At 35.2% G+C, this 16,752-nt stretch overlaps 1 protein-coding gene and 1 pseudogene across 1 annotated transcript; one reads left to right on the top strand and one right to left on the bottom strand.

Moving 5' to 3' along the window:
* Positions 1–2,954: 2,954 nt before the first annotated feature.
* Positions 2,955–13,054, top strand: LOC107862368 (annotated as a pseudogene).
* Positions 13,055–14,350: 1,296 nt separating this feature from the next.
* LOC107865929 (mannan endo-1,4-beta-mannosidase 6-like) lies at positions 14,351–16,752 on the bottom strand. The gene is made up of 3 exons (XM_016712115.2): positions 16,252–16,752; positions 15,391–15,934; positions 14,351–15,302 (listed from the first exon to the last, which is right to left on the bottom strand). Exons 2-3 carry the CDS (start codon positions 15,585–15,587, stop codon positions 15,146–15,148), a joined length of 354 nt encoding a protein of 117 aa, XP_016567601.1. The 5' UTR covers positions 15,588–15,934; positions 16,252–16,752; the 3' UTR covers positions 14,351–15,145.

Raw genomic sequence — 16,752 nt, 5'->3', positions numbered from 1 at the left:
AACTAGGGATTAACATAAGTGATGGTTTACACTTGTGTTGATCAATTGGCAAGCAAAGTGGGTGTTTGAGGAGTGTGAATTCCTTTGTGTCCACCTAAGAGTGGGGTTTAATCCAACTCGGTGATATGTGTTTAAGTGTCTAATAAACACTTTAGTGCTCTAATAAACACTTTAGTGCTACTCATTTGAGTTGGTGAAGGTCTCATTACTATCCTGAATGCAATTTTCTATTGTTTCTACTTCATCTCCTCTTTCTCTTTAGTTGCTGATTTTTGTTTCTTTAGGCCTTAATTTGGTTTTAGTGGTTTATTTTCGTATCATTAATACCCGACAATTCAACTGTTTTACCTAGAGCCAGTGTCAATTACAGAATAGTCTCAGTCATGTCACGATCAATAGTATTCTTAGTCAGTTACAGAACTCAGTAGAACTCAATCAGTTACAAAACTCAGAAAAACTCAGTAATCTTAGTATCAGTCTAGTTCAGTTCAGTATAATCAGTTCAGTGTCTATTCAGTTGAGAGTAGGATTCAGCACCGAGTGAACCCAAGGATGGGGGCTCACCTGCCAGTAGAGGGTGTGATCCTTAGAAGCAATCCTTGCATTCCAGAACTACGTAGCCAGCGTAGGTTGAGACATCAAACCTGCCAGTTGAGGGTTGATGAGGTGTTTTAACCTGTCAGTCGAGGGTTCCACCGTTCTCATTAGAGTACCTGTCAGAAGAGAATATCTCTTCAGTTATCTTTACCCGTGGCACGGTACTGACACCCTTCCAATTGAGGTTACAGATTAGACCCCAATTCAGCTATCTTATCTTATTTGGGGCATGTCAGTTAGATGATTACCTCCTATAGTTTCAGTTTTAGTCTCTAGAATAGAACTCAGTTCAGTTCTACAGAATCGGGAATGTCAGATACAGTCAGCCAGTAACAGTAATTCCGTTATCAGTAATTACAGATTATCAGATACTCTATATCAGAATTCAGTATTTATTTTCAGATAAGCTCAGTTACAGTATATATGTATGCACAGTACTGCATACCCAGTATTTTCAGCAGTCTCAGTTATCTATGTACTCTCATGTACAGTTACTCTATATCATTTAGTCAGTTATTGTTCATGCATATGAACCCTTGCATTCAGTCTTACCTCATATAGCATACTAGTACATTCCACGTACAGACGTATACTCTTTCTTTGCGCTATGATGTCTTATATCATAGGTTCGGACGCTCAGGTTCCCGATCGTGCATAGTCAGATTTAGATTAAGCCAGCAGTAGATTTAGAGTGAGTCCTCATTATTCGAGGATATTCTTTTATCTCATTATTTCAGTAATTTCAGTATTTCAATAGATGAAGTTTGTTGGGGGATTGTCCATTCAACTCCACTTTCAGACAGTTCAAATTAGAGGCTTTTCAGATTAGATGTTCAGACAGTTTACAATTTTGCAGATATTATCACAGATGTTATATTTTTCTCAGTGTTTCAGATATTTGAACCTTATAGCATTTCAACCTACTATTCTGCATTTTACAGTATATTATTCAGTACTCAGTTACAGATATCAGTCATGGGTTAGCTTGTGGTCCTTCGGGGTCGGAAGCACCGTGTAGCGTCCGGGGTACAGATTCAAGGCGTTACAGCAGTTTAGCGTCGTCATCAAGGTTCTAACTTCTAAGATATACTTTCCTATGTCAATGAGGCTTTCCTATAGAGACAAACACTAAACAATTGATATTTTACTTTATCAGAAAAAAATATCAATTTCTTTGTTCATATATTTGTCATTCATGCTTATATTATTATTCTTGGACTAGAAATATATACTTATATTTTTTTTTCTTATGTTTTTATGGTTAAATCTCACGCTTTATTTACATTTTGTGCTTAAAGCCACACTGGACATTAAAGTTTTTTTGTCCTTTTTGTTTTTTTATGATACTGTGATGCACTAATATTATCTTAACGTAGATGTTAGCAAAACTTTCAGTGTCGATTAATGGATATTATTATATTCGTTTGGTCACCAATAGCATGAACAATACTGAAAAAATAAATATATAGAACAAATATGAGTTCTAAGCTAATAAACTCTGCCTTCTTATAATATGAAATTCTGCTATAACGTTGACGTTTAACTTTTTTGAATCATTGAGTGGTAGTTTAATGGTTAAGGTAGATTTACATACAGGATAGTTGCGGGTTTGAATCCCAATCCAATAATTTTGATGTTATAATTTTAGTAACAAGACTTTAAATTTAATGTACTAAAAATAAAAGTGAAATTATGTGATATCTCGATCCCTGATCGCACGGACGAAAGTATTGACTTCAACCAACGCAACAAGATGCACTTCCATTCTTCTTTGGGTGCACTATCCAATTCCTTAAGATATATATATATATATATACACATATTTTTTTTCAAAATTAGCGGATGCACATGCACCCCACCCATAAATATGGATCCACCTTTGAATTTGTTGGCTTCGATAGTGAATTGCATTAGCCACCAAAACCATGATAGATATAGTTCCAGTGATTTAATGGAATATAATACTTAATATTTAATTATTTGAAGAAATGTACTATGAATTTTATTATTTTCTGATTGATATTATACTTTTTCCACAAATTTTTAATTTAAATTACATAAAGTGATAACTGCTTAAAAATAACTTATGTATATTTTTATGCGATGCTTTAAGTTGTTCGAACCTGTCACTATAACTAAATCAAATATATCTTTAATGTAGATGTCTAGAAATATATATTTTCTTAGTGTTCTAATTATGCTCGATTAAATTTAATCTGAAATAAAAATAAATTTTACCCAATTAAATACTAACAAGAATCATAATTTAGTCAGACTATTAACAAAAAACATACATAATTAGTAATTATGAATTTTACACAGTTAAAAATATTTTGACTCTTTTATACCAAAAATATAAAAATTGGATGCTAATTTGTTATTTGGGTTACCCGACTGGAATCGGATTGTGGGAGAGCTGCTTAACAATGGCGGATTCACTTTTCTCCTTTCACTTATCCGAACCCTAATCCTAATCTTGAAAAATTCAATATAGAAATTGTAGTTTCACGAAAATGGAAAGTCAGATAACTCACCATCTGTATGAAAGACGCCCTATATATAAATCCAAAGCTCCTGCTACCAAATGGTTCAAAGAATGGTAAGCTAAACTTAATCTGAATTTCCCTATTTATTCATTTATCACTTGTTTAATCATACTTATTTTCTTTTATCTATTAATATAATATTCTTAAGTAGCATGGGATAGAAGAGTGGAGATGGATTACGGTCGGTTTAAGAACGGAATAGAGCTGGATAGATATAGGCGAATTTGAGTGTTTTTTGTTAATTATAACTGTGGTGTCCGTGCCAGTGCGGGTACCTAGAGTAACAGGTAACAGGTTAGTCTGTATAGAACGGATGCGAAGAAGGCACGTAGGATTTGTGCTTGAGACCTCGTGATGCTCAATCCACTTTATTGACCACTAAGGTCACACCTTTGGGTGCATTGCACTTTTTTTTATTAAGAAATTTGTCAGAATGAACCGAATTTGATTAAATGGATGGTCAAACATGGGTGTGAGTAACGTTCTGCTTTCGGTGGAGTTTGGTGGAGTTGTGGCGGATAGTGTTATCATGTTTAGGTTTGGTGGAATTGTGGTATTATGTTTAGGATCTGAGATAGCTTCATCTTCTGTTTAAGTGGGTTTAAATTTGAATGTGATAGTGCATTTATGGAGGAAATATTCATAGATAATTTTTTATGCTTATCCAAGGATAGCATCAATCAATCAACTAAGCTCAATCTCAAATTAGTGTGATAGGCTGCATAAATCCGTTATATCTGTTCAACTCTATTTAGGTCTTAACATTCAAAGAATTCATCATAGTAAGACTATTTTTATGGGACCGTTAACCTACCACAACTCTCCTCCATTATCTAGACAATGGACTGGCTATTTGTTATGAAGCTCACATTAGAAAAATTGTAAAGTTGCGAAAAGGGAAGTCTTTCTTGTTAAGAGAAAGATGATGTGATTCAGTATGAATCAGGTGTATTGCTACCTCGAATTTGCAACTTCTTTGCTAGGTAATTTTCAACAGGAATGGGTAAGAACCTAGAATGCAGACATTAAAAGCTGCAATAGAAACCACAGGACATATTGCTTCTTTAGCTCCAAGCAAACTTGTCAGTTCACAATCATGTCAGGGAGGACTGGAGGAGTGATTACAATTATAAACTAGAAAATCTCCCTGAATGATGTTCCTTGTATTGCTAACGTTCTATAACTTGCATTTTAGTAGGTTGGACATGTGTTTGATTTCTATAACCTTTCCTTTAATTATCTCAGAGGATCAGTCATTAGTCACTGACTGATGAGAGTGTTCTTAGCCATGTGTTTTTGTTCTAATTCATACTATGGTTAATTCTTTTACCAACGTCATTTTTATCCCAGGGTCCCATAAGATGTTGTAGCAACTGGTGGGAAGTGCTCCCTTTTAAAGTGGGTGAATGGTTAGTTCTGAATTCTGAACGCTCCAATACATCTTTCTGACTGTTGTATGTTGATTCATTTTATATACTTTTTTCCGGATCTTTTCTGGATTTTTAACTGCTAGTTTTTATCATATGTTGTGGATTTTGGGTTGCACATTGAATTTGACCTTATATTTCTTCCTGTCTATTTTGCTTATCAGAGGCCACGTTAAAAGGTCTTAAGAAGAAGCAAAAGAACCAGGAGTACCGGTGCCAGAACCAGAGCCAACTACTGAAGTTCTTTTCTTTTGTAGCTATGAAGATTGTGGAAAGACATTTATTGATGCTGGGGCCTTGAGGAAGCATTCTCCCATCCACGGGGAGAGGCAGTATGTATGTCACTATGAGGGTTGTGGAAAGGTTAGAGTTTATTGTTTTTGCATTGGGACTGCACTTTATGCTAAAAAAAAAAAGAGAAACTGCACTATATGCTTTAGAGCTTCAGGATGAGCTCCATTATTCCATTATATTGATTCTACCTTCTATTTTACTTATTAATTTGCTTTCATGACATTGTCCTCTGGTAGGGTTTTGGGGGGGGGGGGGAGGATATATGGTTTCATGGAATTCATTCTTTTACGCAACCTGTATTGCTGTTGCTTATGTAGTGCTCCCTAGTTCCTTCTAGAAATCTGCTTCTCAATAGGTACCGTAGGTTCTCCTTTAGATCTTAAGATATTTTCATAATAAACATAGGTTCCTGAGGAGTTATATTACTTACAAACAAAAGCTTACTGAAGTATTTTAGGAGTGTATTGTTTCATACTTCCATTTACTGCTGAACTGTCTGCGACCATTTTGAGCCCCAGATTGGGGGGAAAAAGAAGAAAAACCAGAGGTGGGTTTGCAGTTTACTGATTATACACAAATACCAACAACTACTGCTATGCTTCAATCTCGAGCATTACTCATTATCAAATAGGGAATTAAGAGAGTCAAAAGATCTTTCTTGAGATGTTATCTGTCAGTAAAAGGAATGGAGTTTTAAGAAATATCATAGTCTACATGACATAGTCTAAGAAATTCCATAACTCATTTTTTTTAAATTTAATTTCAAGCTCATGCAGATGATCTTTTGCATACTTTAGTATAATACTTCCCATAACTGTAGTTCTTTTTTTTTCTTTTTTTGTGGGATAGTTTACAACTTCTTGGTTATAAAGTTATCACATTAGAGCTTGCTCAGACACCACCTTAAAAGATATCGGGAGAATTGACTATAAGTGAAGTTACCCTGCTTCCAGGGTGATTAGAGATGTTAAGGATCTTTGGAGCTCAGCAACACAATTCTGGAATGTTCTAGATGGGACGTGTCACTGACACATTTGTGATTACTATTTTAGGTGTACGCGCCTCGCGTGTGTACCACACTTATTGAGTTCAAACATTACACTAATTACGATATTTGTTTAAATAATCAAGATGAATACAATAATTAAATTCAACATCTTTTGGAGAATTTGTTTAATTAAACCTAACCTTTACCAAAAAAATTTTCAAAGTTGGTCGACATTCATCTACCACCTGTAAACTGCAACAAAACAATACGATGATAGAGACATCAAAACAATATAATTAAATCTTACCTTTACACAAAAATTTCCTCAAAGCCGTTTGACACTCATCTACCACCTGGAAACCACAACAAAATAATACGACAATAAAGATATAAAAACAATATAACTAAACTTAACCTATACCTAAAAATTATGATATGATAATGGAGAAACAACACATCAGCAGTGGTCATACATGAAAATCATGCGATAGTGTTCTTGCTAAGGGGAAGTTATGAATTTCTTTCACAATAAGTTCCTTTGTTTGGTCTATTTTAAAGATTTTGTGACCATCGTATGGACACTAATAAATAAATGAATCTCAGATTTGAATGTTTTGACCTTCAAGACTTTGTTGACAAATACTTGATTATGATACTCTTTCTTTTTGCATGTGTGCATAGTTATAGAAATTTCATGCATTGTTACTAAAATTTCATTATAATCTTTGATTGAGACTGTATGATGCTCTTCTTTTGATTTTAGAAATTCCTCTGTAAAGATGTACGAGGGTACTTTGTTGCAACAATTGAAGCTTTATGGTAGAAATATATCAGTTGCCTTCTATAAAATCTTGTCAAATTATAGAAGTTGAGGGTTAGAAAATTAAGCATCCACCAATCTAGACATGCAACCGAATCAAGTTAGATGGACATCAATTATATTTTCCCAATAAGTAAATCAGTTTCTTCTTTGGTTTAACGTGTATCTCAATATTTATAGAAGTATTTACTTAATAGAGTCCTATTTTAGGAGTATTTTTCTATCCTATTTAGGAGTGTTTTTTCTAATTGATCAGTACAAAGGAAAATATTAATTGATTCTCCTTCCATATATTTTAGGAGTCTAGTTAATATAATAAAAATAATTAAATAATAAATTGAATAAAATAGTGAAAAGATAGTTTTGTCTAAAGTAGAGTCTTTTAATGAAGGACAAAAAGTTCAAATCACTTTTCTAAGGATCTTCACACTTTTAATATATTATAGATATAGATATAGATTCATAGCATTGAGATGTGAGACTTAAAAGCTTGCTCTTAAGGGAAAAGTTCTTTACATTTTTCATGTCAAACCTTTTTTTGTATAAAGTAGTCTTTAACGTGTTTTATGCAAATGACTAAGTTCTGGCGCTTGTGTTGATAAGCAGTCTCTCATTAATTTTTTTTTTTTGGGATAACCATGGTGTCCGGGGCAGCTTGCGTGCACCTTGACTAATTCCACGTGATACCTGCCACCTTCCACTAGCAATAGGTGGTACCAGGTAACTCTATCCACCAAGGTTAGAACAAATGGGAGAAATCACCTAATGTATGTCTTTGTTGGGAATCACTTCATTGAACCACTAGGCCACACCCTTGGGTGCCGTCTCTCATTGAATCTTACTCCCTTGTCCCTCCATGCTGGCTGTCCACCTTTTTTACTTGTTCTCACTGGTTCAGACTTCAGAGAAGCAGCCATCTTATCATGGTTGACCCTAAACTATCCATTTATAACTACATCATGATGTTTGATATATATTCCATGGATGGTTTTGTTAGGCGAAAGGTCATTCTCGTAGAACAGAAAATGAAAAAGTTTTATGTTCTTTTTTTGTCCAAAGGTGAAAGCATCTCAAAGAAAGAGGAGAATGGAAAGAACAAAACTAATAATAGTTGCAAACTTTGGTGAGAATGTAGATACCTGGTAGAATAGTCAAGGGAAAAGCTTGCTCGCAAAGACACCACGGTTAACAAAATCAAATAAATGAAATTTGACTAACACTAATTTATGTCAGCGAAATGGCCAAGGAATAAATAAAACTAATAGCTGTTGAAATGATTATTCCCAGTGTGAATGTGAGATCCCAAAAATTTGTTTGAATTTGGAATAAACGAAGGGTCATATGATAGTGTCAATTTTTGGTCAGTACACTGCTTTAGGGAATTGGAAAAAAATTGCTGGGCTCAAACCAGTTAGGATAGAGTTGGTACATTTACTTTTCTTTGGAAAAAGTATGTTGCTTGTACCTTCACCAAGGGATCAATAGCATCAGGAATTTTTTGTCAGAGCACTGTTTGATTGCTATTGGACTGAAGAGATTGAACATCAAAGGGATCATGCGCAAAATAGGATTCAATGCATAGTTTATTGGCAAATATCTTAGATCACCATAAAACCCTTAATATTTTTACTGGTGGGATAAAAGCAAGCGAGATGATAGATTTAAGTGTGCGCTAATCATCCGTAGATTGAATTTTTAGTTTGTCAAACTGTATCCATTGTATTCCTATGATTTGCAAGTTCAAGGCATAGGCTTCCTTTATTATTTCTTTTATTATTTCCTTGTGATTATATTACAGGTCTTTAATTTCATCCTTGTTTTTTTTTTAATCAGTTCATTGCATCCTTGTGTTCTTTTGCAGAAATTTTTGGATAGTTCCAAAGCTAAAACGACACTTTCTTATTCACACTGGAGAAGAAACTATGTATGTCCACATGAAGGGTGGTAAGGTAATAAATCCATCTGCGATTAAGATACTTCTCCCGGTGTACATTTTGCTTCTGATGCAGATGTTATAATAATAATGCAATCTTTTACTCTTGTCTATAAATGAGATGTCTACATTCTTTCAACTAAACTATCATATACTGGTGATATCTATGACATTTTTCATTATCAATATTAGTTATATTGTAGTGGGAATTTTGGAAGAAACTATTAACTTTTCGATGATTTGAGGATATATCTTCTGTAAGCACACAATGGAAGGCATCACATTGTTAACATTGGCTACATGGATTAGATGTGTATTGCAAATTGGAATGTCAAGAATGGTTCCCAAGTACTGCACAATGTATGTCTGAAATGGAAAACAGTACTCCCTTCGTTCTAGTTTATGTGCCCCTACTCTTTTTTGGTCTTTCCAAAAAGAATGACCTCTTTATAAATTTGGAAACAATTTAATTGGCCAAATACATAAGCAGCGCCCTAAACTTGTCCAGTACTTTAATTTTGACACCTGAGCTAAGACTAGTACCTATTTAACGCCTACACCACTCAAGATCCGTACCTATTAATTGCAAAATGCTAACATGATAAAAAAGTGTTATTCACTTCCTTAGGTGTGTAGATCAACTCTCAAAATAATTGTTACCTTTTTCCCCCCTTAAAAGGTCACATTTTCATCTTCATTGTCATACCACCATTCTGCCATTGCTACCACCACCCTTCTCACAACCACCAGAACTCCACCTAAAAACAAAATAAAACCAGTGTACGTCCATAAACTGTGGAATCTTCAGACACAAAACACTTACTCAAGCACTTGCAGTGCGCGTACTATACACTCACTCTCAGCCACACAATCCGTTAACACTACCACTACACCATACATGCCTCCCAACCCTCACCCCTTCCAGTTTCACGCTATTTCCTCATCTTTAAAACCACCACGTGACACCACCCTTTATTCCCTTAGCAGCTGCATACATGGACATAGTAGAATTCATTCAATCATGGATAACCTCCACTCCACACGACCACAGTCTCCAACAGCAGGTATAGGAGGTTCTAAGGGACAGGAAGGAGAAAAGGGGGAGGAAGCAAGTTTGGGAGAAGACATTGTGGAGGGGGAGCGGAGGGGGTGGGGGGACGATGACAGGAGGGGGTTTGATGATTGGCATTGATTGGAGGGGGTTCTGATGGGGAAAAAGATAGGGTGAGACTGTGTGGGTGAGGTTCATGAAAATAGTTTTCTTTTTTCTTTTACTCAAAATACTTTTTTTAATAGTTATTTTGGGCTCAAATGCCACATATCACCATTTCATTCATCCCTTTGTCACCACATTCACCTCTGATTCTTATGCACTATTCTTGGACTGATTGTTATTTTGTGTTCAATAGGTATATAAGTATTTGTTGAGGTTGGAGTGTCTGATATGAAAAAAGTCCATTGAGGTGTCGGATGAAAGAAGCGGACAAATCAGGGGGCACTTATGTATTTGGTGAATTTAAATTAAAGTTCTCATTTTATCCTTAATAAGAAGCATTTTATAGCCATAAAATGTTATGACATGCTTATTACCACCAGTTTCAAAAGTTCAATAACCACACAGATGCTGTTGCATGTTTAAGACCATGATTTTCAAAAGCTTCCATTTGTTTCTTTTACTTTGTGCCCAGTCAAATAGGTTCACACACATTGAGACAGAGTAACTGAGTGAGCAACAAATAGTGCATGTGCAACTATGCACTTTCCTGGCAACTCCATGGCTGAGTGGGGAGTCATCTGTCTGTTCTCTTTGCCAAAAAAAAAAAAATACTAAAGAAAAAGGAAATAATAGAACAAAGTGAAGAAGAAACCCCCCAAAAGAAAAACAAAGTGGAAACTTTCTTTTACGCAAAAGGTGCAATGTTCGGTTCTCACCTGGCACCCTATGCTGGGCCTCTCCGTCCCACAACTCCAAAAGAATTAAACAAAAAAAAGACAGGAACAAGAAACAAAAAATTGAAGTGTTAGGTATAACCTTAATTTATGCTTCCAAATTCTTTCTGCCCCGGGCTTTGGATTAGTGATAAAAGAGCACCACATGAAGTGCAAATTTGGCCTACATCACGAGTTTGAACCTAGTCGCACATAGTTTGATAAAAGCTTGGTAGACGGCGGACCTATTATCCACTGAGTTTCAAACTGTGTGCCAGGTTGTCCTCGGGATCCTTGGCCATCAAAAGAAACCCCAAAAACTTACTGTTGGAGTTCCATCTTGTTTCTTGTTTCTTTCAGGATTATTGTCAAGGAACACAGACATGCTTGTATGTATTATGTTTTTATGGTAGCCGCTGCTTCTTATTGTGCTTCAATTTCTTGGTTTCCCTTTGAATCAATGCAGGCATTCTCACTGGATTTTAACTTGAGATCACACATGAAAACACACTCCCAAGAGAACTATCATATCTGCCCGTATCCAGCATGTGGAAAGCGATATGCACATGAATACAAGCTTAAGAATCATATTTCATCTACTCACCAGAAGGTTTGCAATTTGCTCTACCGTCCTTATTTTGACAATGATATACTAAACGTACTTTCTGAACTTTTAATTTTGCACTCTCTGATCACAAACAAGGTGCTATTTATCCTGTATGTACTAACATCTTCTTGGGCCAATTCCTCTTTGTAAACCAGATTGAACATAGGGGAATATCCACGAACAAGATAACTTATTTCACATCACAGGCATTTTCTTTCTTTATAACTTCCTTTGTTCATAAATTCCAATATTCTTGAAGGAGGAGCACTTTATTGGTATTTTTATGCTGCATATTAACCACCGCCCTTCACTGCCCCATGTTTACCCTTCATTTCCTCGTCAAAGATCTGTAAAGGAAAAAGATGCTTTTCAATGTGTATCCTTAATATGAAACATACACAAATGAATTAACTTGTTTCACATGCACTTTGCGTTTAATTTTTTTTTTGAATATATTTATCTTTGAGATTTGCTTTGTTAAATTCCAATATTCTTGCTGGAGGAGCACTGTTTGATCTCCTTATTGTCATTTTTCATGTTGCACATTAACCCACCAATCTTCGCTACTCCATGTTCCCCACTTCATTTCCTCGTCAAAGATCTTTAAAGGAAAATTATGCTTTTTAATGTGTGACTTTTTCCTTTATATGAATCTGTAATTTTTTCCTTTTTATGAATGTGTCGATGGAAATTTATCTTCCTGTCAATGGTTGGCTTCATGGCACTTTAGGTATACTGACGGAACAGAAGTTGGCTTCATAACCAGAACTTACCTTTATAGACAGTAGTTATGCAGGAACTTTTGTCCTGTATAACTTATGCATCACTATATAGATCCCATTTTGATGTCTTGTGTTACCGTTTTCTCTGATGATTTACTATATGTTTAAGCAAATAGTTTCCTAAAGAGATGTCACACATGGATGCACCTTGCTTTACATCCTCTACACTTGAAGCTGGATTTGATTTCCAATTTTAACTCTCTTCATTTTGTAGAACACACCAGTTGCACAAAAGTATACCCCGCCTGTGGAGAAGCCAGTGAAGACTCCGAAATCTACTCCAGCAACTTATGGCTCATCATCATCTGAGCGCCCTTACAGCTGTCCTTACGAAGGGTGTGACAAATCTTACATCCATGAATACAAGCCGAATCTTCTTTTAAGGAACATGCACCCTGGTCACTTACCAGATGATAACGCGAAAAATGCTCAATCCGCTGCTGACAATGAGATGGGTGAAGGCAGTGATCAGGACACATATGCTGCAAGGCGTGGAAACGGAAGAATTCAGAAACAGAGCAGACCAAAACCAAGCTTAAAGCAGCCACCTTTAAAAGTTGCACGCAAAGGCTCATCTAGTGCTGCTTCTCAAGCCAATCTAAGTATATCGAAGAAGCCTTGGCTGCTTAAAGAAGAGAACTACAATGAAGAAGATAGTGAAGAAACAGAAGAGGAACGGGAACGGGATGATGTTGGGGAAGGATGGAGGTATGGTGAAAACGATGACGACGATGAAGAGACTGAAGAAGATGACTAGGCTTTATTCGTACATACACTCATAGGTAGTAGTGCTATCTTTTGCTATAAATGGTTGTCAGTGTCTAGAAAATGGGATTTGAACCTTGTTTGTTATTGGTATTAAATCCTTGTTTTGAGTTTTATGAAGCAAATGAGATGTTAGCTATTTCCCAAACCCCAACACCTTTCTAGTTGTCTCTCAGCAATAGTACCAGGGGAACATGTAGGCTGGAGCTTTGTATTCATTTCTGGTTTCATAAATTGAAATCTCCTGGACTTACCTATAGATTTGACCATATCGAGGACTTCATATCCATAAGTTGTTGTATAGTATGATTATGACAATATATAAAGGACACTTGAATGGAATTTAAATATACATTTGAAGATGGTCACTAAATAGTTTATCTAATGTCAATTAGGAGTACTTTGTTAGAGAAGTAGCCCATTCTTTACGCTTTCCTTTTACATTAGATTACGTTATTGTTGAGGCAAGAAAGCATAAAATTCAATTAATCTCCTCAGCCTTGAAAACAATTTAAAAGCTTATGGTGGCACTGCTCAATATATGCGGTTACTACTAACCAGTTACAAGCACACACACAGCTGAAAAGTTAAGGACAGTGTCATTAGTCTTATATCTTATATCTGTTTTGAGTTTGTTTTTAGTGACTATTCAGGAGGTGTTTTGAGTCTGTTTTGATGACTACTGTTTTGGTGTCTAGTTGGTGACTAATTTTGTTAATGTTTTGCACATGTTTTGGGTCTAATATAGACAACGCTATGGCTATCTTGTATTCAATATATATTTTGTTCCAGCTTTTACTCATTTCATAGCTGAGTTAGTCATCTTGTACATGGAACATAAATTGAGAGCAGATTCTTGTGTTTTGATTCACTGTTAGCAATGTTAGCAGTTCTACTGATACAGGATTCTGATGTCTGTGCAATCATCTATATGGTGTGATTCTGGATATATATGGATGCATATATGGTTGACTTGAGCATACCCCTTGTCATATGCTTTCATTTAAATTTAGTAGTTGGTAAGAACCAATACCAAGCTGGTTGAATGTAGAGTAACACAATCAGTCCTGTGGTTTCGAGAGTTGTTTTTACTCTACTGCAGGTACTGCTTCACAGTAAGCATATTGGCTTTTTTTTATCTACTCGGCCTTTGAGAGCTGTTTTTACTCTACTGCAGGTACTGCTTCATTTGCTGCAGATAGATATTTCGAAAACATGAATTCTCATAAGTAGAATCTTTTACAGTTGGCAGGTTACCTCCTTGTGTCATTTTCTTCAGTAACTATACCAATCATTCAACAGATGGATGGACATACCTTTCATTTCATTTCTTTCAAATTTAATCTTTCAACAATGTCTTAATTTTATTTCGTTCAAATTTAGTCTTTCAGAATCAACCACTCTGTCTCCACGAGACTAAGAAATAGTTAAGACACTTAATTACACTCCTGCCAAAAATATCCAAGTGAAATTTCGTAAGCGTATTTGCACAAAAGTTGCTTTTTGCAGAATCATATATATATATGTTACATCAAATTTTTAGCTATAATGCTTAACTTCAATTGTGCAATGTCATCTAATCTTCATGACAATGAGAGTGCAATTTTTGGCTTGTCGTTCAAATATACAAAGAATGTACCTTTGATTTTGCAGAAATATTGACCTGCATGTTTAATGCTTTACATTGTTTAGGATTGATTACCAACCTTATACTGTCTGGTATAAGTTGTAACTCTATGTTCTAGTTTATGTGCTAATGAATAATGGATATTTTATCAACTTGCCTTTGTGTAAAACTTGTGTATTTCTCTCATACTCAGTTCATGCGTAATTGACATGAGTTAAGCATAAATGGAATAGTGAGGATATCCAACCAGTTTGGAATAGAAGAAAACTGGAATCTGGATTAATATAACTAAGTAATACTAACAAGATTGATAAACCAGAAAAATAATCACAAGAAATTTGAAAAATATCTGATTATTTCATTGAAAATGAACTGATCACTCACATTGCTATTGCTATTGCTATTGTAGTATATATGTACAACTGAGATCATAATACACACCAACACAATTTTGATTTCACATGTATACTTGAAAAAAAAAAATTGTTCTTACACTTATTCAGAACTTCAAACTCGTGTTTGGCTCGTTGCTAACATATGAAGGATGGTCCAGCCAAAGCACATTTCATTGTTTCACCTTATTTAAGATGTATTAGCCAAACAAGGATGCTTTTAATTGAGTTTTTTTTGTGTGAGACCTTAAGTAGATGTATTGAGTAGTCTGCAAGATTGTTGAACCATCAGTTTATAGGTCGAGGGATGGTTTCAGGCTATAAACGAGAACTTGTCATCATATCGTTCCATTCCTTCCACCAATAGTTGCCAAACTAAGGCTCCTGCACCAGTTTTCCTCTTCTTTGCTGACCCGTAAATCTTGTCAAAGACTATTTTCAGAAAAATATTTCTGTCGTTCTTCTGTATACTCGAAGGGAAACCAGCTTTTGTGAAAAAACCGACTTCTTAAGGATCTTTTCAGCTTCACTAATGTGAGAATCAATCCAACGAGATGGAAAGTCTACTTTCGTATCTGAATTTATATATTTGATCCTGCAAGAGGACATAACGAACATAAGCTTCTAGATCTACTACTTGACAATTTATCTGATTTTAAGAAAATTTACTCAGCTTGACTAACCAAATGTGGGGGTAAGCATGAATGGAATTAAAGTCGATGTTGTCAATTGCAGAGTTCTCAATGAAGTCCACTCCAAGTGATGCTGCCCATTTCCCTGGGTTCAATCCAACGTTTCCGAGTTTTTCCACAACGTAAAAGCCTTCGAGTCCATTAGTCACAAGATGCTTCTGATCCAAACTTTTGACAAATTCAGACATCTCTGCTTTATGTACTGTTCCAGGTCTATTGACATATGTACTGTTCCAGGTCTATTGACATACAAACTACAGTGTCATAAATGTTACTGTAGTTACAGGGTGACATGATTGCTAGTGAGTAATCTATGCCAGATGCTTTATATTCCTTGCTTCAAAATCGCCGATTTTCTAGTGTCATTGAGAGGCCAAATCTCACTAGCAAACCGTATAATTCAAAAACTAACCTGGAGAGCAGAAGCTGATTTACTGGACTCACAACGAGGCTTATTTATGAGTTCCCACGCAAATATGGGTGGTTCTTATGAATATTTAACTCCAATTATGGAGTTTTTTCTTGTGACAACAGCCTATCGTGCCCAAAAAAGAGTAACGAATTATAATGTGCTTATTTAATCACACTAAGATATATAAAAAGAAGTTGGCTAACTAAGAAATCTATGTTAAACACTTAGACTATTAAGAAGCTATAATCTTTTATAAATGCCACCTTGGATACTTTCACAACAGTGTTGAACCTTCTAAATGTACAACATATATTAGTAATTCAACTGAGAATATGAGAAAAGAAAGCAAAGGGCTATCGCTAGAAATAAGGGAAAAAAACTTCTTCAAAGTGTATTCAATTAACATTGCCAAATGTTATAATTTTGAAATTTGAACATACCTTGACAAAAGATTTGTAATATGCTTTGACCGTTGGGTTTGTAAAGAATGCATCTCTTGATGAAGACACGTTTGTACCTACTTCTTGCGCCCACCTCATATATTGAGCAATGCCACCATAAGCTTTTAAATTGTTTACAAGGCTGAGGATTAATCGAATTTTATACTTTCTTGCCTCAACAATAACATAATCTAATCCCTGGAATTTATACGATGATAAGAGAAACAAATATTTAGATGATTGAGCACAAATCACAGAATGAACAACAACAAACTCCTAAATTCAGACACAAAAAATAATTCTTTAGAAACTTCAATGTTTCGATGAAAATAAAAAATGTACCCAATTTATTATGATTTTTCACAATAAGAAAACATTTTTTGTCTGAATAAGAAAAAGAGTAATGAAAAGGAGAAGCTTTCATTAAGATTTTTTTATTTTTTATTTAGAGAAAGAGAGAGTGGGAGAGTGAGAGAGTGGCGTGAGTTTTGTGGGGTTCTC

Source organism: Capsicum annuum, chromosome 3, assembly GCF_002878395.1.
Source record: "Capsicum annuum cultivar UCD-10X-F1 chromosome 3, UCD10Xv1.1, whole genome shotgun sequence".
Taxonomy (NCBI): Eukaryota; Viridiplantae; Streptophyta; class Magnoliopsida; order Solanales; family Solanaceae; genus Capsicum; species Capsicum annuum.
Note: the sequence above shows the minus strand (reverse complement) of the source record. Positions and strands in the feature narration are given on the sequence as shown.